Here is a 23,417-nt window from a genome sequence, read left to right on the forward strand (position 1 = left end):
CCCCCCCCCCAGCATGCACTGACACAGTACATTAGAATTTGATGCACAAGATTGCGTAATTATGTGGACTGTATGTATATAGACTGTATGTATACATTATAGTAACAAAAAACAAAGTGCCATAACTCTGCAGAATTTTTATCTAAAAGAACGTAACATGCACCATGCACAACTAGGGTTGGTACTAATCACTTGTATGAAGTTTCATTAAATTGTGTGCAAGGTTCGGAAGATTAGGCACACAAGATTGCATATGCAGACTGTATGTACATAGTATGTTGACAAAAATAAAGTCCCATAACTCTGCAATTTTTTTTTCTGAAAGAACCTAACATACCCCGTGCACAACTACTGTTGTTGCTGATCACTTGTGTGAAGTGTGTTAATTTGTGTCAAGGGGATGAGCACACAAGATTGTGTCTATGTTTATACCGGTAGTATAGTAACAAAAAAAGTCCCGTAACTCTGCAATTTTTTTTTCTGAAAGAACCTTATATGCCCCATGCACAACTACTGTTGTTTAATACTGATCACTTGTGTGAAGTTTCATTAAATTGTGTCAAGGGAATGAGGAGAGATGGTGCGCACAAGATTGTGTCTATGCACAGGCAGACGGATGGACAGACAATGGGTACAAAAACGATTAATAGATTAATGATTGCATTTATTATAGCAGTAAGCTAAAAATGCTGTCAAATTCTGCAGTTTTCAAAACATTTCCACCGAGTGACTGATGATTACTTCATTTATAAGGTCGGTGTAACCGATTTCATTTTTGCAAAGCTGGAAATCCTTAAACAGTGATTACATTAGTGTACCAAAAACCAACTGTAAAATTTTATGTCCCTCAACACACGTACATTACGGCTGGATTTAGCTGCCTTGTTGACTTCTCGCCATGATTTGACCAATATTTCTCCAATTTGAAATTTTTTACATTTTTGGTCACCAGAAAACCCGTAACTTAGAATTTAAATGCTTCTTTTAAATATTCAAAACTTGCCAATGATAAACAAGAGGGCCATGATGGCCCTATATCGCTCACCTGAGTAGAGTTGCTTGCTTGAACAAATTTCATAGCTAAAGCTTTAAGATCTAGGCCTTCTGGTTTATTCTTAGCAAATTTATGAAGATTTCCCTATGCACGATCAAGTAACCCTGGGGCTGGGTCAATTTGACCCTGGGGGGGTCATGATTTGAACAAATGTTGTAGAGGTCCACTAGGCCATGCTACACGAAAATATCTAAGCTCTAGGCCTTCTGGTTTATTTTTAGAAAAATTTTGAAGATTTTCATATGTAAAATCAAATGACCCCGGCGGCAGGGCCAATTTTGACCCCCGAGGGTCATGATTTAAATAAATTTTGTAGAGGGCCACTAGGCAATGCTTCATGTGAAATATTTAAGCTCTAGGCCTTCTGGTTTATTTTTAGAATTTTTTTGAAGATTTTCATAAGTAAAATCAAGTGACCCCTGGGGCGGGGTCAATTTTGACCCCGGGGTCATGATTTGAACAACTTTAGTAGAGGTCCACTAGGCAATGCTACAAGTCAAATATCTAAGCTCCAGGGCTTATGCTTTTTGAGAAGAAGATTTTTTAAGATTTTCCTATGTAAAATCAAGTAACCCCTGGGGCGGGGTCAATTTTGACCCCGGGGGTCATGATTTGAAAAAACTTGGTAGAGGTCCACTAGGCAATGCTTCACACCATATATTTAAGCTCTAGGGCTTCTGATTTTTTAAAAGAAGATTATTTAAGATTTTCCTATGTAAAATCAAGTGACCCCTGGGGCGGGGTCAATTTTGACCCCGTGGGTCATGATTTAAACAAATTTTGTAGAGGTCCACTAGGCAATGCTACATGTCAAATATCTAAGCTCTAGGCCTTCTGGTTGATTTTTAGAATTTTTTTGAAGATTTTCATATGTAAAATCAAGTGACCCCTGGGGCGGGGTCAATTTTGACCTGGAGGTCATGATTTGAACAACTTTAGTAGAGGTCCACTAGGCAAAGCTACATGTCAAATATCTAAGCTCTAGGGCTTCTGCTTTTTGAGAAGAAGATTTTTTAAGATTTTCCTATGTAAAATCAAGTGACCCCTGGGGCGGGGTCAATTTTGACCCCGGGGTCATGATTTGAATAATCTGGTAGAGGTCCACTAGGCAATGCTTCACACCAAATATCTAAGCTCTATGTCTTCTTGTTCTTGAGAAGAAGATTTTTAAAGTTTTTCCTTTCGGTTGCCATGGCAACCCGAGTTCTCCATGGAATTCAATTCTTCGAACAATTTTGAAAGGGGGCCACCCAAGGATCATTCCTGTGAAGTTTGGTGTAATTCTGCCCAGTGGTTTTCAAGAAGAAGATTTTTTTACAAATTGTTGACTGACGAGACATCAAGCGGTCACAATAGCTCACCTTGTCACTTCGTGACAGGTGAGCTTAAAAAATGACAAGGTACTTGGGTCGTTCTCTCGCTATTTTTTCAATCCACAGAAGTGGATTGAATCCGGCTTGGCAATGAAAGAGCGAACTTCATGGCGTGCACAGGCATTTTCAAAACCAAAGTTACATTATACACCTCAAGTTTTAGTTCTGCACAGGAGGAACCATACACCTCTTTATTTCTGGAATGCTTTGTGGCAAATTTAAGGCCTATGCTTTCTAATGTCTGAAAATTTAAACCAGTTTGCAAATTATATTAGTAACTAGAAGATGCTTTTGTAAAAAAGCGCATGTCTCCCCCAGTGCATAGTCGTATAGGCAAGAAGTTGATTGGGGACAGGAGCAAAAGTCAAAGAGACACTGATGGTTGGCTGCAATAGGGATCATCTACTTGGCATGTCCAGTCATCCCACTAAGTTTCAATATTCTGGGCCTAGTGGTTCTCAAGTTATTATGGGGGGAGACATAATTCCGACAGTCAAAAGCCTGAAATCAAGAAGAACCCAAAAATCCCTGGCTTGACATTTATGTTTAAAATAAAAGCTAAAATATGTATTATTTACTGATTATCATAGGGTTGACCAAATGGGCTACAACTGGCAAAATGTTTTGTCAAAGAATTTAGCTGTCACAATTTTAGGCCAAAACCTAGAGCTATCACTGAAGGTGATTAATACCTACAGACACCACTTTGATATAGGGAGGGTAGAATGTTACAATTGTGACCTCTTACTTCTTCCAAGTGTGACTGACCTTGGACCTAGAAACCTGGGTTGTACATTCTGCATGTTGTCTTGATGAGGTTAGCAGTCGATCCTACTTTTATGAAAATCTTACATGTATATGAAGCAGACATGAAATAAAGCTGTTTGACCTTTGGCTTCTCAAGTGTGACTATGGACCTAGGTCATGCATGATTCTTGTTGTATTATCGTGAACATTTATGTGTCCTTCTTGAAAACTGATCAGTCTGAAATAAAGCTACTTTAATTCAAAGTATTGCCTTCACCTTGGACCAAGATGAGTAATCATGTTTTAGTTTTTTAACCCATGAGACATTGACATATTTAATACACTCACAGTGGACCTGGACAAGCATTGTGGTCTTCTTTTATGAAATATCAAAAATCTATTAATGTGTTGAGTATATCTTCACAATACTGACTGGAGTCAAATTTACGATTTTTACTATTACAATCGCATTTGTCAGAGATATAACACATACATGGATAGGTAGCATATATTGATCTATTTCAATATGTGTGAAATAGTAGATATCCGAAGGAAATTTATGACTGGATATTTCTCATTTGTTAACTAAATTAGAAACCTTTAATGAGGTCCGTCATCTTGATTTTCCATTGTCGTTATAATAAAAGAGTCATAAGCCCTTATGCTCCCTGAGCATGGACCAAAATAGAAGAGATATATTATAAAATCCTATGTGGGTTGAAAGTGATAGAAAACTTACCTTGATTTGACCAGTGACGCAGTTTTGAATAACTCGATTGGATCGACCAAGACATCAAACTCTAAATTTGCGCGTTTCATAAATACATGAATCAAGGGCCTCCAGAGGCAATTAACAAGCTACTTTGATACTTGCCAGTGACTGTTTTTGCAAGACCCCAGATGAATTGACTAAGAATCGAAACATTCTGAAAGTGTTCAATTGAAGAGCAGTTTTACATGTGGCTAGATGAACTAGCATTCGAAACTGGTGACTAGTTTGACCAATACAATATCAAATGCCAAGATTTTATGAAGTAACATTCTGACAGTTTCATTAATTGTACGAAAACTTACTCACATAAAAAGGAACAGTCAAATGTAGAGCAAAGGCGTGGCGGACAGACGGACACAGGCGAGTCCACAAATCTCCAAACTGTGGTCAATTCCATGGTGGACAAACACTTTAAAATGCGAATGATGCAATGGAAACCATTTATAAAAAAATCAACGTTGGTGCGACAAGTAAATAATTGAAATTGAGGGACTGATGTAATTCAATGAGATAACATTCGAATCAGTAATATTTTGGACAAGATTTTCAATCTAGTTTTTATTAACATACCTCTTGGGAAAACAAATGTTCTTCAAGATGACACTGGCCACAGGTGAATTATTTACCTCATTTTGCATTGCAACAATTAGGTGTAAAAACCGCACTCTGTTCCTCTGTAACGAAGCTCACAGGTTATAATGGCAACCCTTTAGTATGTCTAGGTTCCATTACCCTGCAGTGTACCCATGAACCTTCTGCACAGACCAAGTATGTAGAATTTCATGTAGTAGACACCCAGTCACCACCCTTGTTTGGTTTTCAGACTTCCATAGATTTTGGCCTAGTTAAACTCGCACATGCTGTCACTTCCAATTATGTATCCTCCCCCGCTTAACAAAACAGCAGTGCTGAATGAATATTCCCAGGTTTTTAAGGGCATTGGCTCTATTCCAGGCAATGTTCTATTTATCTGAAACATGATGCTAAACCTGTGGTTCATCCTCCACGTAGGATTCCTGTTGCATTACGAGATAAATGCAAGAAGGAGCTAGATAAGATGGAGAAATTGGGGGTCATTACAAAAGTAAGTGAGCCTACTGAGTGGGTCAATTCAATGGTGACAGTACAGAAAAAATCAGGTGACTTGCGAATAGTACTTGATCCGGGTGACTTGAACAGAAACATTCAACGTCCTTATCATCCGACAAAAACACTGGATGACATACTTCCCCAGCTAAACGGTGCTACATTTTTTACAAAATTAGACGCTAGGTCAGGTTACTGGGCCATGCATTTGACAGAGAAGTCTTCCATGTTGACTACATTCAATACCATATTTGGGAGGTACAGGTATCTGAGGCTTCCAATGGGGATTTCGTCTGCCATGGATCTGTTCCAAAAGAAAATAGACGAAATATTGAGGGTCTCCCAGGGGTAGCTGCCATAGTAGACGATATTTTAGTATATGGCAAAACAAGGGAGAGCATGATGCGAATTTGAGAGCAGTGCTCCAAAGGTCACTAGAACAAGGTATACGCCTTAATCCAGATAAGCTGGAGGTTGGGCAGTCCCAGATTAGTTATTTCGGTCATGTGATATCTAAACAAGGTCTTAGCCCAGATCCAGACAAGGTGTCTGCAATTCGAGAAATGCCTATCCCGGAAAATAGGTCACAACTCGAAACGGTACTTGGCATGAGTCAGTATCTCGCTAGATATGCACCTAGGCTATCTGAGGTCACTTTGCCCTTACGAGAATTATTGGCGAAAGATGTAGAATTTCTCTGGGGTGAATCACAGCAGCAAGCTTATGATCAGATTTATTGATATCATAACGCAAGCTCCTGTCCTTGCTTTCTATGACCCGGCCAAACCCTTAGAGTTGCAAACCGACGCAAGTAGGTCAGGACTTGGGGCCACACTCCTTCAAGAAGGTAGACCTATAGGTTATGCCAGTAAAAGTCTTACGCCAAGCCAAATGAACTATGCTATGATTGAGTTAGATGTCTTGGACTGGTATTTGGCTTGAAGAAATTCCACCAGTGGGTGTATGGGAAAAAAGTCAAAGTAGTTACAGACCACTTACCATTGATAGCTATATGTAAGAAACCCTTATTTGCTGCACCTGTTAGGTTACAGCGGCTGCTCTTAAACATTTCACAGTATGATATAGATGTCACTTATAGGCAGGGGAAATCAGATTCCTTTACCAGATACTTTGTCTAGATTTCCGGTAAAGGATACAGATCCGTCCTGACGGAAACTGTAGAAGTCCAGGTTAATATGGTCAAAAGAAGCTTACGGTAAGTGACCGGAAATACAAGAAATCAAGGTCAATACTGACAGGGACGAACAACTTTTGTCCCTGAAGCAAGTCATTATTGAAGGTTGGCCTGATGAAAGAAATCACTGCAAGTCAGAACTGCTAGATTTCTGGAATTACAGGGATGAGCTTACCGTCATGGATGGGGTAATAATGAAGGGTCACAAAATTGTTATTCCTAAATCCCTAAGGGCAGACTTATTGTCAAAACTACATTCTTCGAGTCATATGGGAATAGAGAAAACAATAAGTAGAGCAAGTGATATTGTTTTCTGGCCTAGAATCACCCAGGAAATTAAAGATCTCGTTCTGAAATGTCCTGTATGTTTGCAACACAGAGACTCAAACCAGAAAGAACCGCTTGTCTACACCCAAGTTCCAGAATACCCATGGCAGGTAGTTGGCACAGACCTATTTGAGTTCAATGGCAAAGACTTTTTGATAGTCGCTGACCATTATTCACATTACTTTGAGGTCAAAGAGCTGCCTAACTGTAGAAGTTCGACAGTAATAAGTAGGCTCAAGGGCATATTTGCTAGATTTGGCATACCAGAAATTGTAGTATCTGATAATGGGCCATGCTATGCATCTCATGAGTTTGCAAACTTTGCAAAGCTCTGGGATTTTACACACCAGACCACAAGTCCTTACCACAGCTCCGGTAATGGTTTTGCGGAAGCGTGCGTGAAAATTTGCAAGCGCATTTTCACGAAGGCCAGAGCATCAGGCACCGACCCAATGATAGGAATACAAGAATATAGGGTTACAAAACTTAAAATAGGTTTTTCACCCAGTGAAATTATGTTCCAACGTCAAATTAGGTCAGTGTTGCCAGTTGCTAAGTCACAATTACTTCCCCGGCAAATCTCACACAAGGTCATTCGTGAGAAATTGTCAGCAAACAAGGAAAGGGGGAAAGTGTATTATGATATGACAGCCAAGCATTACCACCATTAGAAATAGGAGATTCGGCACGAATTCAGCAAGCAAATAAAAATTGGAGTCCTGCAGTAGTAGTGCAAAAAAACCATGATAGGTCATACTCTGTTAAAACACCTGACGTAACACATATCGTCGCAATAGGAGGCATTTGTTACAAACCAATGAATCAAAAGAGTGCATACCTGAAGTTGACATGCAAAATGTGGAAAATAACAACCTTTCAGCGCCTCAAGAAAATTCTGACTGTATTTCACAATTCTCTGATAAAAGCAATAAAAGGTCAGATAATGAAGCAAGTGAAAAAACATATATGAGTAGATCTGGCAGGGCAGTTAAACCTCCGACAAGATTAATTGAAACAATGTAATATGATAACATTAGATAGCGGAACACGCGTGCTATGTAAACAGTGAACAGAGATAATTAAGTGCTGATAGCAAAAATATGCCATTCATGGAGAAACAGACTTTATGAAAGAAATTTTACGTTATAGTAAATTTGGAGTATTTTGATTTATTTTATTTTAGCTTTCAGAAATTGTGTTCCTTGTTCTTTGCCAAAAGGGAGATGTATCATTATGTAGATAATGTAGTATACTCACAGCGCATGCGTATATTTTATACACACCCAGTTTGGATGTTGTTTCAGCAGTTGTTAAGGCGCACTCATATAATAAACATATACTTATAGTAAGAATACTGTGTTGGTCATTCTTTACAATAAGACACCAAGTACTGAAGTAATACATGTTTTTTGTTTTTCTACACCCATGTAGATACTATTCAGACATAAAACTAAAGTTAATGACATCAAAGTGTGACCCTGGACCCAAAGCATATGTGGTTCTTGCTTTTATGATGAATATTCAAAAATTCATTTAATGGTTTAGAAGATATGCTTCACCATATACCTTGTATCTGGAGGCAACTATTTAGGATTATTTATACTATTACAATACCACTGATACTGCAGAACAGAACACTGCGATACAATGGATAGGGTAGCATACTATTGATGCTATTGCAATAGTGTCAGTGAAGATAGTAGATATAAAGAAGGAAATTTATATATTCTAATGATAATTTCTCATATTTTACACTGAAATATTAGATGGAACAAACTTATGGAATGAGGTCCGTTTCATCTTGATTTTCATTTGTGGGTTCATATTATAAACAAGAGGGCCATGAAGGCCCTTTATCGCTCACCTGACCTACTGACCTAAAGATCATCAAGATAGTTTCATTAAGATATGGCCATAAATGTGGGCTCTAAAGTGTTGACTAACTTTTCCTTTGATTTGACCTAGTGACCTAGTTTTTGACCCTATATGACTCAGATTGGATCTTGACCTAAAGATCATCAACATTAACATTCTGACTAAGTTTCATGAAGATACAGTCATAAATGTGGCCTCTAGAGTGTTAACAAGCTTTTCCTTTGATCTGACCTAGTGACATAGTTTTTGACCCCATATGACTCAGATTCGAACTTGACCTAAAGATCATCAAGATTAACATTCTGACTAAGTTTCATGAAGATACAGTTATAAATGTGGCCTCTAGAGTGTTAACTAGCTTTTCCTTTGCTTTGACCTGGTGACCTAGTTTTTGACCCCAGATGACCCAATATCAAACTCGTCCAAGATTTTATAAGGGTAACATTCTGACCAAGTTTCATTAAGATTGGGTCAAAATTGTGACCTCTAGAGTGTTAACAGTCAAATTGTAGACGAGGGATGGACGGACGACGGACACAGGGCGATCACAAAATCTCACCTTGGGCACTTCGTGCTCAGGTGAGCTAAAAACTTTCAAAATAGAATTAATACAATGAAAACACGATTTATTTTAAGAAAAATAAAGTTTGTGCAGACAATAAAAAAATTGACAATTGAGGGAACTATCTGTTTTAATTAATAGAGCATAACATTCGAAATCAGTGTGAATTTATGAGCACAATTGTCACACTCTCTAGTTTTATCTAACATTACACTTGTTTGTATCTGGGGGTTAAGAAGCTAAATCTCTGTTGCACATTCAATCTGTTGACAAATTTGCCTCCTGCCTCCTATTATAAATGCACATCTAATGCTTTTTAATTATATAGATTAAATTTAATCATGTTTTATTGTGTCAAATCAGTCTGGCAAAAAAATCAAGCACACGGCCCTATCATTTTTTTTGCTGAATTTCTTGAGTATATTCTGAAGTTTTGAAAAATCGGAGTCTAATCAAATTCTACATTGTAGAAATTTTTTCGATCCAAATGTGTAGAACAACCTTAAGAAGCTAAATCTATGTTGCACATTCACTCTGTTGACAGAATTGCCACATATTATAAATACACATCTAATTCGTTTTAATTATACAGTTTAGATATAATTATATTTTTATTGCATCTGAACACATAATACACAGCACATACACATAATGGGTAACAAAAACAACTTGGTTGGGCTACAAGTTATTACAACATTAGAATTCAACCCTTCCCATTTGTATGTAGAGTTGTGAACAAACTGACCAATTATGATGCATCTTATGTTCAAAATCTGCAAAGTACCAGGACATATGAGCCGTGCCATGAGAAAACCAACATAGTGGGTATGCGACCAGCATGGATCCAGACCAGCCTGCGCATCCGCGCAGTCTGGTCAGGCTCCATGCTGTTCGCTTTTAAAGCCTATTGGAATTGGAGAAACTGTTAGCGAACAGCATGGATCCTGACCAGACTGCGCGGATGCGCAGGCTGGTCTGGATCCATACTGTTTGCAAACCCACTATGTTGGTTTTCTCATGGCACAGCTCATATGTTTTTATCGAAAAATGAGGTTAGATCTTTGGACCACTTTTCTGACAAACGATACATCATTGTTAAACCAATGCTCAAACTTTTTTCTGCTTATTTTTCAGGTTATCCCATGTAAGCATTAAGACTAATAGCAAAAGCTATATAAGAATGCTCTAAAACACTGCAGCAAATAATCATTTCATTTATTGTCACTTTGTAAAAGTAGCCTTAATTTCACAGACCTAACACTATTCTTGATCAGCTAAACACAGGGTTTTCTGCACTCATTTTTCTGTTAGAGGCTATACTACTGTCTGTTTCAGGCAAAGTCTGAATTGTATCATAAAGCAGTGGTGTTACATTTTTTCTCCAGCCAGCAGCAGTTTCGATCATTTTCATCAACTTTCGACATAGGTCCGTCTTCTCAGCAGGATCCTTCAGTTACAACATGAAAATAAGTTAATGTTAATATACAGTAAACTTAAGCAAAAATGATCCATCCAGTAAAGATGCTGCAAGATCAATATTATTCATTTGAAACTTATTTTTGTTAATTTCAAAATTGTCAAATATTGTATATCATTAATATCCATTAGAGGACTAGTTTTAACCCTTATCATGGACAGGATTGATTTTGCCTTTGCAACCAGAGCAGATCATGATAAGCCTGCACATTCGTACAGTCTGATCATGACCTGCACTGTCCGCTATTCAGTCAGTATCTTTTGGGTATGCACCCCTTTTAATAGTTAATGGTACTGACCAAATTGAAAGATGGACAAGTTCATTATAGAAATTTAGCAGGGTAAGGGTTAATGAACTTTGTGGTTGAGTCAATCCACAAAATTAAAGCCCAATAAACTAGTAAAAATCCTTATCATTTTATGTTTAAATGTCGAAATCCAATAATTCATATCCTCACAAAATAGCTATTTTAGCAAAAACACGAAATTTCAAGCCTACAAAATTAAATGATTTTACATTATTATAAATCTGTGATAACAACTATCAGTTTCACAGGAGTTTCTGTAAAGTCTGTAATAGAGTATCATTTAACATTCGTCCTCCACCTCTGATAATTCATGTGGGGGAGTTGGCAGTTACTTGCGGAGAACAGGTTTGTACTGGTACAGAATCCAGGAACACTGGTTAGGTTAACTGCCCGCCGTTACACGACTGAAATACTGTTGAAAAACGGCGTTAAACCCAAAACAAACAAACAAAAAGTATCATTTAAGGTTTTGGTTCGGCATTCTACAGTTTTACATCATACAGATACAAAATTCAGGTCATAATTCATCTCGTGGGAAGATTTCTAGTATTTCAGGCACCGGTTAGAAGTGCGAACATTCATCTTGCAAGAAATAAAATTCAACAGAATTCTCTTACTTAGTAGACTTCGAACCCACAGCGTGATTTGCAGTCAGCAACCATGCTCGGACACAATGGTCCAATTTATCGACAGAAGTTACTCAATAGATCAAACACAGTCACTGGACAACAGCCAATTTCAGTTAAGGGAACATAATAGTAAAAGATGATTGCAACAGTGAAGAACTTGTCACACAAAAGAAATGAGCCCAATGAAATTCATTTAGTAAACAAAATATTATTGCTGCGGAACTTTGTCTAACCGTAACAAGTGTCACAGAGTGCAAAAGAAAAGCGACAAAACTAATTCAAAGCTGTAATTCCATGAATGCAAATTTCTTGAATCAATCTGCAGACAATTCTACCTCAGTATCACAGAATAAGACCTGTATGTCACATCTTGTAGCAAGATTCTTCAGCTCAGTCCTGGAAATACCTTCATCTGTACAAAGTCCTGTTAAATAAGAAAATATTTTGACTATATTAGGCAATGAATACAGATTGTAAGACATGTAAATAAGCAATGCTAACGTACCAGTAGTCTGGCTACCGACTTTATTTTTTCTTAATTATTTCTCTCATAAATTCTGACCAGTCTTTCTTGGCTCTGATTATCCAGTGTTTTTGAGAAAAAAAGGGAAATAATTACACAAAATTTGAATAGCCTCAGGAGTTATATCCTGTGAACAAAACACAGGGTCTGAACACAGACTAACAAACCAGTAGCAAAACCAATCTATCATAATACATACATAGCAATACCAACATAATTATGTGTGTGTGTGTGTGTGTGTTCGGTTTTAACGTCTTTTTCAACAATTTCTCAGTCTTATTAACAATGGTGTCTACTTGTAGCAGTGAGCACAATGCCCAACTTTATAGTGCTGCCTCACTGGAATATCACACCATTGACACGTGACATGATACCCCACCCAGTCACATTATACCGACACCGGGCTGACCAGTCCTAGCACTACCCTCTTAATGCTGAGTGCCAAGCGAGGAAGCTACTAGTACCATTTTTTACATCTTTGGTATGACGCAGCCGGGGATCGAACCCCGACCTCCCACACCCGAAGCGGACGCTCTACCACTAGGCTACCGAGGCGGTATGATACAACCAGATGAACATCTATGATTTGACATAGAAACAAGGGCCACTGCTTAAGATCTATCCCTCAGAAACCAAGGAACACTTCAGTCTTTACATCCTTATCACACCAAAATTCATTTACAATGTGTGCATGACAGGCAAAAGTGAAAAAAAAAAATCCCCAAATATTTTTCAACATGTTCATTTCCACCAAGTCTGGCACAGAATATACATCTATATATGACACTGAACTAGAATGTGTCTGTAGGACACAGGGTGTGCCCCCACTGGTACATTTATCACAAAGAAGGGGCAATAATTCCAAAGTTTGCAGTCTTAAGGGGGTATAGCCTCAACAAACATTCTATAAAAAGGATTCATTATTCTAGGCCATATACTTTTTGAGCTATGAGAATCACACACAAAACAAGAAGGCTAAGAATGATGTCCCTAGGTCACTCACCTGAGAAACACACCATAACAGTGTAAACATGTTTGACCTAGTGATTTCAGATTTCATGGAAACAAATATTCTGGCCAATTTTCATTATGACTGCCTGGACCAAAAATGTGGTCTTTTGAGTTTAAACAAGTATTTTCTTTGATATGACCTAGTGACCTAGTTTTTGACCCCAGATGACCCATATTCAAACTTGACATAGATTTCATCAAGGCAATCATTCTGACCAAATTTCATGAAGATAAATTGAAAAATACAGCCTCTATCGAACACAAGGTTTTTCTTTGATTTCACCTAGTGACCTACTTTTTAACCCCAGATGACCTATATTCATACTCGACCTAGATTTCATCAAGGCAATCATTCTGACCAAATTTTATGAAGATCAATTGAAAAATACAGCCTCTATCGCATACACAAGGTTTTTCTTTGATTTAACCTAGTGACCTAGTTTTTGGTTCTAGATGACCCATATTCAAACTTGACCTAGACTTTATCAAGGCAATCATTCTGACCAAAATTCATGAAGATCAATTAAAAAATACAGTCTCTATTGCATACACAAGATTTTTCTTTGATTTGAACTAGTGACCTACTTTTTAACCCCAGATGACCAATATTCATCCTCGACTTAGATTTCATCAAGGCAATCATTCTGACCAAATTTTATGAAGATCAATTGAAAAATACAGCCTCTATCGCATACACAAGGTTTTTCTTTGATTTGACCTAGTGACCTAGTTTTTCACCCCAGATGACCCATATTCAAACTCAACCTAGAATTCATCAAGGCAATCATTCTGACCAAATTTCATGAAGACCAATTGAAAAATACAGCCTCTATCTCATACACAAGCTAAATGTTGACAGACGACAGACAGGCGACAGACGCCAGACATCGAGTGATCACAATAACTTGAACCTAATAAAAATCCACTATTTTGGCTATTTCATAACTGTAATAAGCAGCAAGATTCTCAAGAAGAATGCCAAGTGTGCAAGGTCACATCATGATAAAGACTCATGCAAGTTTTCATGAATCTACAACAAATACTTTTTGAGCTAGGCATGTCATTTGGTGAAAATGTGCATTTTTTACTATTTCAGGAACCGTAACTTTAAAAATAGGGGGTGGAGCCAGCCAAAAAATAGGAGGTGCAAAAGTTCATATCATGATAAAGACTCATGCAAGTTTTCATCAATTTATATCAAATATTTTTTTGAAGTAGGCACGCCACAAGGTGAAAATGCGCATTTTTGACTATTTCAGGGGCCAAAAAATAGGAGGTGCAAAAGTTCATAATTATCATGATTAAGACTCATGCAAGGTTTTATCAATTCATATTAAATACTTTTTGAGCTAGGCGCCTCACAAGGTGAAAATGTGCATTTTTTTACTATTTCAGGGGCCATAACTCTAGAAATAGGGGGCGGAGCCTGACGAAAAATAGGCGGTGCGCAAGTTCATATCACGATAAAGGCTTAGAAAAAGTGCAAGAAGAATGTAAATGTTCTGCATAATAAAAATGTCAAAAGCATTGCAATGGCTTACTACCTTCTACACAATATTCTTGGTTATTTATAACAATATCTTGCAAAAATCTTGTCAATAATTTTGTACCACTAATCACTTTCAGAGAATTCACTTTTTATGGATTGCTGAGAGGTATTAATTTTTTAGTCCCTTCGCCAACATAAAATTGCACCTATTGAATGTACATACGTATCGAGTGTACAATATACTGAGGGTTAGGTTTAACATAGATTTAATAGTGTACATTCAAAGCATGCGTACACTGAATGCGGGAGAATCAATGCTGACCTTAGTCCCTTTAACATCTACAAATAGACTATGTCTCTTCAAATAGCCACAAATGGTATTACCTTTTGTGTTAGCAATAATTACAGATCTTCCTACGAAGTATGAAACATCTATCTGTCCTATACTACCAATCAGGGCCTTCATACTGAAAGTAGAAATTGAAATAAAAAGATTTTACAAAGGCACCATGTAACATGACAGACTAGAAACTGGATCACAATCAAGGTATGGTGGAAACAATACAAGACCTTCAAAATTATGCGTCTTTGTTAGTCTTTCTTACTAAAAACTTCCCTTTCATTCTGATTCTTCACATTAATTAAACTGGCATTATGCGCATCTTACTGCACAAAGTGTGTTTCTGGTGAATAAAAGCATTTGTCGGTTGCTTTGCATTTAAATGTGTTAAATTAACAATAATACCGCATAAGTATTTGAAGTTGATGCTTTAGAAATACAGAAATCGGACTAATAAATAATGGTTCTTTTCTTCAATCTTCTACACAGTGATCTCCCTTACCTATAGGTACAGATTTCTGAAGTTGAAGGGAAGCAACTCCTATGTGCAGTTTGACTTTTCTTAAAAAGACTGCCCCAGTCAAAGTAAGAAAAGTCATATTTGGAAAATTATTATTTCGTACTGGTAACAGGAAGAGTTTGGTATATTGGGTTAAAAACTATAATTTCTTCCTCTCTTTTTACACACACATCTAATTCAGCTGGATTTTTACTTGAAAAATGCGCAAAATTCCACTTTAATACTGTAGTTTACATCATTGTAAGTATAAATCATAATTTTTTATACAAACATTGTACAAACTTGTTCTCCGTAAGTAACTGCCAACTTCCCCACATGAATTATCAGAGGTGGAGGACCAGTGATTTCATGAGACTCAATGTCTTTTAATCAAATCGGCTTGGAGAACATACGCCCTGCCCCGGGATCGAACTTGCGACCAAGCGATCCGTAGACCAACGCTCTCCCTGTTGAGCTAAGCGGGCAGGCCTTTTGTATGTTGTCAAGAACTACAGTATAAATATATTTTTATATGGCAGAAGATATCCATCAGTGCATGGATACTGTTTCATTATCACTGTATCATGACTTGTTTGCTTTTGTGTTGTTTTTCATGTATGCTGATGTTAACTTAGTAATGAATGATGCTTTTTGACAACTGCATCTTGACTTTTTAAAGCGTCTCTCATCTCTTTCAAGCCCGGAGGCTAATTGTACTTGGCAAAAATTATACTGAAAAGTTTGATTGCATTGTGCTACATTGCATATTCTTAGAGCCAAACTGAAATCATTTGAAACTGAAGCTTAGCTTTTAACACCTTTCTATAGTCAGTGATGCTGCAAAAAGAAGCCAACTTAAAATGAGAGTATTTGCTCATGAAATTAATCATTCCAAAGTATTCAATGAGTCAGTACTGTGTGTGTGTATGCACAAATACTGTGAATGGACTTTGTGCTGGTGATTTGACTGGGCACTACCAGTAAGTTGCGCAACAGAATCTAAATGTTTTCAAAGATCTCTTTCAAAATAAAAACTCACCCAGTTTTGTTTATTTTTTTTATTACACCTGCATTCATTTCTTTCAACCCCTTTGTCTCTGACAGTACATGCAATTTTCAAAATTTGGAATACTTTGCACAGAAATATTGCAACAAAACAAGTTTCTTTTTAACTGCAGGTTAAATGAGTCTAGTCTTTGTGACTTTTGTAATATGGAAATAGAGAGTCAAGAACATCTATTTTGGAGTTGCCAAAAAGCACAAATTTTTTGGAACGAATTGTTTCAATGGCTTATTGAAGTTGGTATAGATGTTACTCAAGATAAATTTATATCCTTTTTTCATTCAAGAAACAAGAAACGCGGCAATGCCACGAAACCAGGTTTTCAACACTTTTCATAAGAATAAACAAGAGTGCCAGAATGTCACAATATACGCCCGTCACAGCAAATTTCTTTACTCTAGCACCTGTATTTGCAGATGTAATTTAATTTTGTGGTTGTTTAGTAATCATTGTAATTCTTTTGTTTTTCTAAGTCCACAAAAAAACTCCTTACCAGGTAGAGATACCTTAAAATACACCTAAAATTAGAAAGTAACAACTATGTTGTACCACAGAAAAGTGGTCTTGGTTTTTCGCTACGGTCAATTATACAAAAGTTACAATATAAGTTATTTATAGTAACAACTAAGGGAAGTTAATCTTAAAAAAAAATAAAAAAAATAAAAAATAAAAAATACAAAAAAAAAATTGTAAGTCCACACGGAAATCCTTACAAGGTAGAGATTGGTCAAAATACACCTCAAAATTGGATGTAACATGCATGTTGTACTACAGAAAAGTGGTCTCGATTTTTCCCTACGTCTAGTAATGAAAAAGTTACAATATAAGCTATTTATAGTAACAACAAAGGGAAGTAATTCTAAAGAAGGGAACTGCGCAAGACACTTTGTCTCATGATGGTGTATAATTGTGCCAAGTTACATCAAAATCCCTCTATGCATGAAGAAGATATGCTCCGGACAAAGTTTTCATTCTTGTATCCTTTGACCTAGGGACCTGGTTCTTGCGCATGACACTCCGTCTCATGATGGTGAACAATTGAGCCAACTTTCATCAAAATCCCTCCATGCATGTAGAAGATATGCTAACCCAAACCCTATATTTTCTATTTTAAGTAACAGTGACCTTGACCTTGACCCCAGAAACCCCAAAATCAATCCCAGCCTTTGTCTTGATATAAGCTACATAATACCAAGTTTTATTCAATATCTTTACCGAAAAAGTTATTGACCGGAAACCCTTTTTCTATTTTAAGTAACAGTGACCTTGACCTTGACCCCAGAAACCCCAAAATCAATCCCAGCCTTTGTCTTGATATAAGCTACATACATACCAAGTTTTATTCAAATATCTTTACCAAAACAAAAGTTATTGACCGGAAACCCTTTTTCTATTTTAAGTAACAGTGACCTTGACCTTGACCCCAGAAACCCCAAAATCAATCCCAGCCTTTGTCTTGATATAAGCTACATACATACCAAGTTTTATTCAAATATCTTTATCGAAACAAAAGTTATTGACCGGAAACACCAGTTTGACGCCGCCGCCGCTGCCACCGCCGCCGCCCGCACGCCCGACCGACATCTACCCCAATCTAATAACTCAGGTTTTCGTTGAAAACCTGGTTAATAAAATAATATCATTCATTCTCTTGTTTTCCAAATATTACATATATAATTGTAAAACGAAGAAAACAATACCAAACATATCTATCTTTAAACAAAAACTGTCTAACAGATTAAAAATCGAAAAGTATAGAGCTTTTCAAAACTCTTCTCTTGACAGTTTCAACAATGATTGGAGAAATTTCATACTAATGTTGAATATGTAATATGTACAAACGATGTTTACTACCAAGGCCGTTACTTTTTTTTTTTTTTTTTTTTTTTCTTCTTGTTTGTTTTCCTTTTTTCTAGCTATATAGTGCATTCAAAATTATAACATTGTATAAATATCTGTATATGATGTATTGATGTACTTACGAAATAAACGGGCCTTAAACGTGGTTCAAAAAAGAAAAAAAAAAAAATTTGGAATACTGTTGCTAAGCTTAAAGGGGATCTAAAAATTCCAATAAGACTTACAACAAATACATATATGATGTATAAAATGTTGACATATTTCTGCCAAGACTAATGAAAAAAAAATCAGTTGTGACGTTGTCGTAAAAGCTGGGGACAGCAACTCTGGGCTATTCACAGCCTTGTCAAAAAAGGAAGTAACTGTAACTGAATGAACATAAAAGTCGAAAAAGGGGCATAATTTTGTAAAAATGCAAAGTAGAGTTATGGAACTTGTGCATTGCAAGTCAGATCATCACAGTGATCATGTGTGTGAAGTTTCAATCCATTCCTATTGATGGGTGCAGAGTTACCAGCTTACTTACAAAAACTTAACCAAATCACGATGCTGACGCTAACGAATTGGCAAGCCCAGTAGCTCTATCTTTTCTTCAAATAGTCTTGAAAGCTAAAAAGTCTTACCTGTCTTTGTTTGACATATGCATTACAAAACACACAAACTGAATATTTTCCTGTGCGAAATCTCTATCCTCAGGTAATGGAAGGCACTTACATGTCAATCTACAATTAATAAGAGTAATTATGCAACTACTTCTTGTTCTAATCATTTTGTTATGAAGTTGAGGCAAATTAGCCAAAATATTATCGATAATTTGTATCAGTCTTAAAGACCCATCACAACCTAGAGACCTACTTTTTCCTCCCACACGAACTTCTTGAAAATCATTCCGATAGTACTTGTATAATACAGCTATATTACAAGATTACATGTGGACAATTTATCGATAGGCCCTCCCTGTGTTAATGTGTTTTCTCAACTTCATCTGAAAACTTATTCTGTTCAGTCAATCTTTTTCCAAAACATAGATAAATAACTTAGTATCTTACACTGTAGAAACAATCCTCAACTTAGTACCTCAGATACTGTGCATACAGCTGTGTGCATTCAATAAAATGGTCAGACGATTAAACATATATGACTTGACGTATGTCACTGACAATTTGTAACTAGATACTTGTATTTCTCAAATTTTTCATGCAAATCAGGAGTAATTACCCTGATGGAAATATAAAAGAATACAGTTTTTCTGTGGCATCATCGGCATATTTTCCTCTGGATCAGCAATTTAGCGAATATATCAAATATTGTGCAGTCCATAAAAAACTTGTTAAGTCAGACTGACATGTCAAATCTTCAACATACTCCTTATTAAACAAGAGATCACAGAGTGATCTTGGCGCCCACCATTGAGCCATTTTTGAATGTTCCAAATTTCAAGACTAGCTCAAGGTCAAAATCAAGGTCAAATTTCATTTCGGTAAACAACACTGTGCATGTGGTCCATGCATGTGGTCCAAATTTGAAAGCTGGAGCGTGAGAAATGTGAAAGTAGGTCACTAGATCAATTTCAAGGTCAAAGTTCATTTCGGTATACAAAACTATGCATATGCTTCAAATTTGGAGGCTGTAGCTTGAGAAATGTGAAAGTAGGTACTAGGTAAAAATCAATCTCAAATTTCAATTCAGAACACAAAAATATGCATGTGGTCCAAATCTGAAGTCTGTACCGTCAAAAATGTGAAAGTAGGTCACTAGGTCAATGTCAAGGTCCATGTTTTTTTCGGTGAACAAAACTATGCATGCAGTCCAAATTTGAAGGCTGTAGCTTCAGAAATGTGAAAGTAGGTCACTGGGTCAAAATCAGGGTCAAATTTCATTTCGGAACACAAAACTATGCATGTGGCCCAAATTTGAAGCCTTTACCTTCAAAAATGTGAAAGTAGGTTACAAAGTCAATGTCAAGGTCAAAGTTTTTTTCGGTGCACAAAACTATGCATGTGGTCCAAATTTGAAGGCTGTAACTTGAGAAATGTGAAAGTAGGTCACTAGCCTAGGTCAAAATCAAGGTCAAATTTCATTTCTGAACACAAAACTATGCATGTGGTCCAAATTTGAAGCCTGTACCTTCAAAATGTGAAAGTAAGTCACTAGGTCAATGTCAAGGTCAAAGTTTTTTTCAGTGCACAAAACTATGCATGTGGTCCAAATTTGAAGGCTGTAGCTACAGAAATGTGGAAGTAGGTCACTAGGTCAAAATCAAGGTCAACTCATGTCAAGGTTCATCTTGCCACTCAAAACTATACATGTGGTCCAAATTTGAATGTTGTAGGGTATTGACAAGAAGATTTTTAAAGCTATTCCCTATATTTATAAGTCTATATGAACTATGTGACCCCCGGGCGGGGCCATATTTGCCCCTAGGGGGATAATTTGAACAAACACTAGATAATGCTAAATTACAAATAACAAAGCCCTAGGCCTTGTGGTTTGGACAAGAAGATTTTCAAAGTTTTTCCCTATATAAGTCTATGTAAACCATGTGAACCCCCCCCCACCCACCCCACAGGGTGGGGCCATATTTGACCCTAGGGGAATAATTTGAACAATCTTAGTAGAAGACCACTAGATATACCAAATATCAAACCCCTAGGCCCTGTGGTTTTGGACAAGAAGTTTTTCAAAGTTTTTTCCCTATATGTCTATATAAACCATGTGACCCCCGGGGCGGGGCCATATTTGACCCCAGGGAAATAATTTGAATCAACTTGGTAGAGGACCACTAGATGATGCTACATACCAAATATCAAAGCCCTAGGCTCTGTGGTTTTTGACAAGAAGATTTTCGAAGTTTTTCCCTATATAAATCTATGTAAATTATAAAAAAAAACAAAGGGCCATAACTCACTCAAAAATTGTTGAACCAGTCTGATTTTCAGGGAGACACAACTAGGGTACCAATACATCATTCTGACAAAGTTTAGTCAAAATCCCCCCGGTAGTTTCTGAGGAGATGGGATAACGTGAAATTGTTAACGGACGGACAGACAGAAGGACGACGGACCAAGGATGCAGAGTGATTTGAATAGCCCAACGTCTGATGATGGTGGGCTAAAAATGTTCTGAATGCTCTATACCAGTAGGGAACACGACAGGTTAACTGCCATGGAACGGTTTCAAACACCGGGAACACGATTGGTCTTAAACACTGGGAACAGGGCTGGTCTCTAACAGTGGGAACAGGACTGGTCAACTGGACTGGTTTTAAACAGTGGGAACAGGATTTGTCTTAAACAGTGGGAACAGGATTGACCTCAGTGAGAAAAGGACTGGTCTCAAACAATCCAAACAGGACTGGTCTCAAACAGTGGGAACAGGACTCCATGGTTTCTTACAGTGGGAACAGGTCTGGCCTTAAACAGTGGGAACAGGACTGGTCTGAAGCAGTTGGAACAGGACTGGTCTTGAACAGTGGGAACAGGACTGGTCTTAAACTAGTCCAAATAATAGGACATTTAGGGACAGCATGAAAACTTTTGACTGTCACTGTCCCGTCAGAGGGATGACAACTATAAAATGTCAGATCTAAAAAGTCATCCCAAGAAGCCAAATGACTTCATCTCAGTGTTGTTATGTTTCCTGGTCCTCCGGGATCATTGATTTCAACTCATTTAGATTAAACCGGTGCTAGGGGGCGTGGGCAGTGTTGCATTTTCCATTATTGCTCATGAACAGACTCAATCAAACCAAGTCTGCAATTTTCACTGTTTGCCTTGTTCTCGTTGCTTCCGATGGATCTACTTTTCAGATTATATTAAACAGTGGACACTGGACTGGTCACTCAATAGCGAAGAACATGATTCCAGTATGAACCATTTTAAATGGACTTTAGAAAAGACATCCATTATCTATAAATATCATTTTCCATTTTAAGTGAATTACATGACCAGTACAAACTGGAGGAGGATGAGCGAAAATTCTAGGCACAGGTATTTTCATTGTTGGCATGTCCGGAAATTATGTATTTATTAATTATCAGCTTACAAAACAACAGTCTAATTTAGGCATCAAATCACCTACACTCTGAGATTTATGGCATGTCCGATATCTAACAGGCAGTTCGAAATATCATGCTTTCCTGTCCCCTCTGATCCAACAATCTGAAATAAACAATAAACATGCAAATAATATGGACAGGCAACTATAGCAATTTTATTTTTAAAACTTTTTTATACATGTAGCTCTTGATAATGTATAGGTGTAAGAGCATATGGGTGAGGGCCTAGGCTGGGCCCCCAAATTTTTAGAAGGAGGGAGGTTGGGGGGCAGCATATGCCGATTTTGACCCCAAAAAGTTGATTTTTGTCAGAAATAATAGCAAATGAAGGAGAAAAGCCAACTTGAGATTGCATTTAGATGTACTGATGATTTGGTGTCATATGTATTGTCATTTTGTCAATATTAGGGAAGAACTTTTTTTTCTTGTTAGTTAAAAGAACTTTTAGGAAAATATGCAAAGGTTTAGCCACAGGCCCCATCTAATGGTAACGGTTCTTTTTTCTTACAATATAAATTTATGCCATACCACAAGGATACTGTTAGATGGGGCCTGTATATGCCTGTATATGCCATACCATAAGTTCTTCCCCTTATTGAAAACACAGGCCCCATCTAACGATATCCTTATGGTATATATGGCATTTATATAATAAAAAAAAGAGCCCATCTAACAGTATCCTTATGGTATGGCATTTATGTAGTAAGAAAAAAGGGGCCTGTGGGTTTAGCTGTCCCCCATTGCACCCCCCCCCCTCCACCCCCCACACCAACCCCTCCTTCCATACACACACATCCTCCCAGGCTCCCCCAAATATCGAGATCTCTCCCACGCCAATATATTGTTTATAAAATCTCTTGACAAGTCTACAGCCTACAGGGGAAAGTGTGTAGCACTTTAGCTAAAATTGCTGACAGACTCTTAAAAATATGTCAAATGTCAGTTATGCATTATAAGTTCAGCTAGCATATTATCGTGCAAGGCACATAATCTATCAAAACAATATGAACTCACCAACACGTTTGTTTGCGACCGATTCATCTTGCATGGAAATTAAAATGTCAAAATCTCCCGCCAAAAATATCTTGGGCTGATGTTAAAATATTTACGACTCATTTTAGCATCACGGAATATGGTTAACTTAAAATTTAACAAAAAGAGCAGTAACGGT

General features: G+C 37.2%; 2 protein-coding genes across 2 annotated transcripts; one reads left to right on the forward strand and one right to left on the reverse strand.

Moving 5' to 3' along the window:
• Positions 1 to 2,446: 2,446 nt before the first annotated feature.
• LOC128547169 (uncharacterized) lies at positions 2,447 to 5,772 on the forward strand. The gene is made up of 3 exons (XM_053518940.1): positions 2,447 to 2,454; positions 4,901 to 5,030; positions 5,425 to 5,772. Exons 1-3 carry the CDS (start codon positions 2,447 to 2,449, stop codon positions 5,770 to 5,772), a joined length of 486 nt encoding a protein of 161 aa, XP_053374915.1.
• A 4,417-nt stretch (positions 5,773 to 10,189) lies between these two features.
• LOC128547217 (centromere protein M-like) lies at positions 10,190 to 23,411 on the reverse strand. Its single transcript, XM_053519189.1, has 6 exons — positions 23,261 to 23,411; positions 22,270 to 22,349; positions 18,813 to 18,911; positions 14,812 to 14,894; positions 11,740 to 11,828; positions 10,190 to 10,438 (listed from the first exon to the last, which is right to left on the reverse strand). The coding sequence occupies exons 1-6, from the start codon at positions 23,285 to 23,287 to the stop codon at positions 10,262 to 10,264; spliced, it is 555 nt and encodes a 184-aa protein (XP_053375164.1). The 5' UTR covers positions 23,288 to 23,411; the 3' UTR covers positions 10,190 to 10,261.
• Positions 23,412 to 23,417: the final 6 nt, after the last annotated feature.

The sequence above is a fragment of the Mercenaria mercenaria genome, chromosome 12, assembly GCF_021730395.1.
Source record: "Mercenaria mercenaria strain notata chromosome 12, MADL_Memer_1, whole genome shotgun sequence".
Taxonomy (NCBI): Eukaryota; Metazoa; Mollusca; class Bivalvia; order Venerida; family Veneridae; genus Mercenaria; species Mercenaria mercenaria.

Bases quoted from the DNA above. Each gene is read 5' to 3' on its own strand.
- LOC128547169 (XM_053518940.1), top strand. The intron at 5,031-5,424 runs GTAAGTGAGCCT...TGGCAAAACAAG, and splicing joins AATTGGGGGTCATTACAAAA to GGAGAGCATGATGCGAATTT.
- LOC128547217 (XM_053519189.1), bottom strand. From the start codon at position 23,287: ATGAATCGGTCGCAAACAAACGTGTTG. The intron at 22,350-23,260 runs GTGAGTTCATAT...TGTTTATTTCAG, and splicing joins GGTCGCAAACAAACGTGTTG to ATTGTTGGATCAGAGGGGAC. The intron at 10,439-11,739 runs GTAGAATTGTCT...TTGTAACTGAAG, and splicing joins TCTTATTCTGTGATACTGAG to GATCCTGCTGAGAAGACGGA.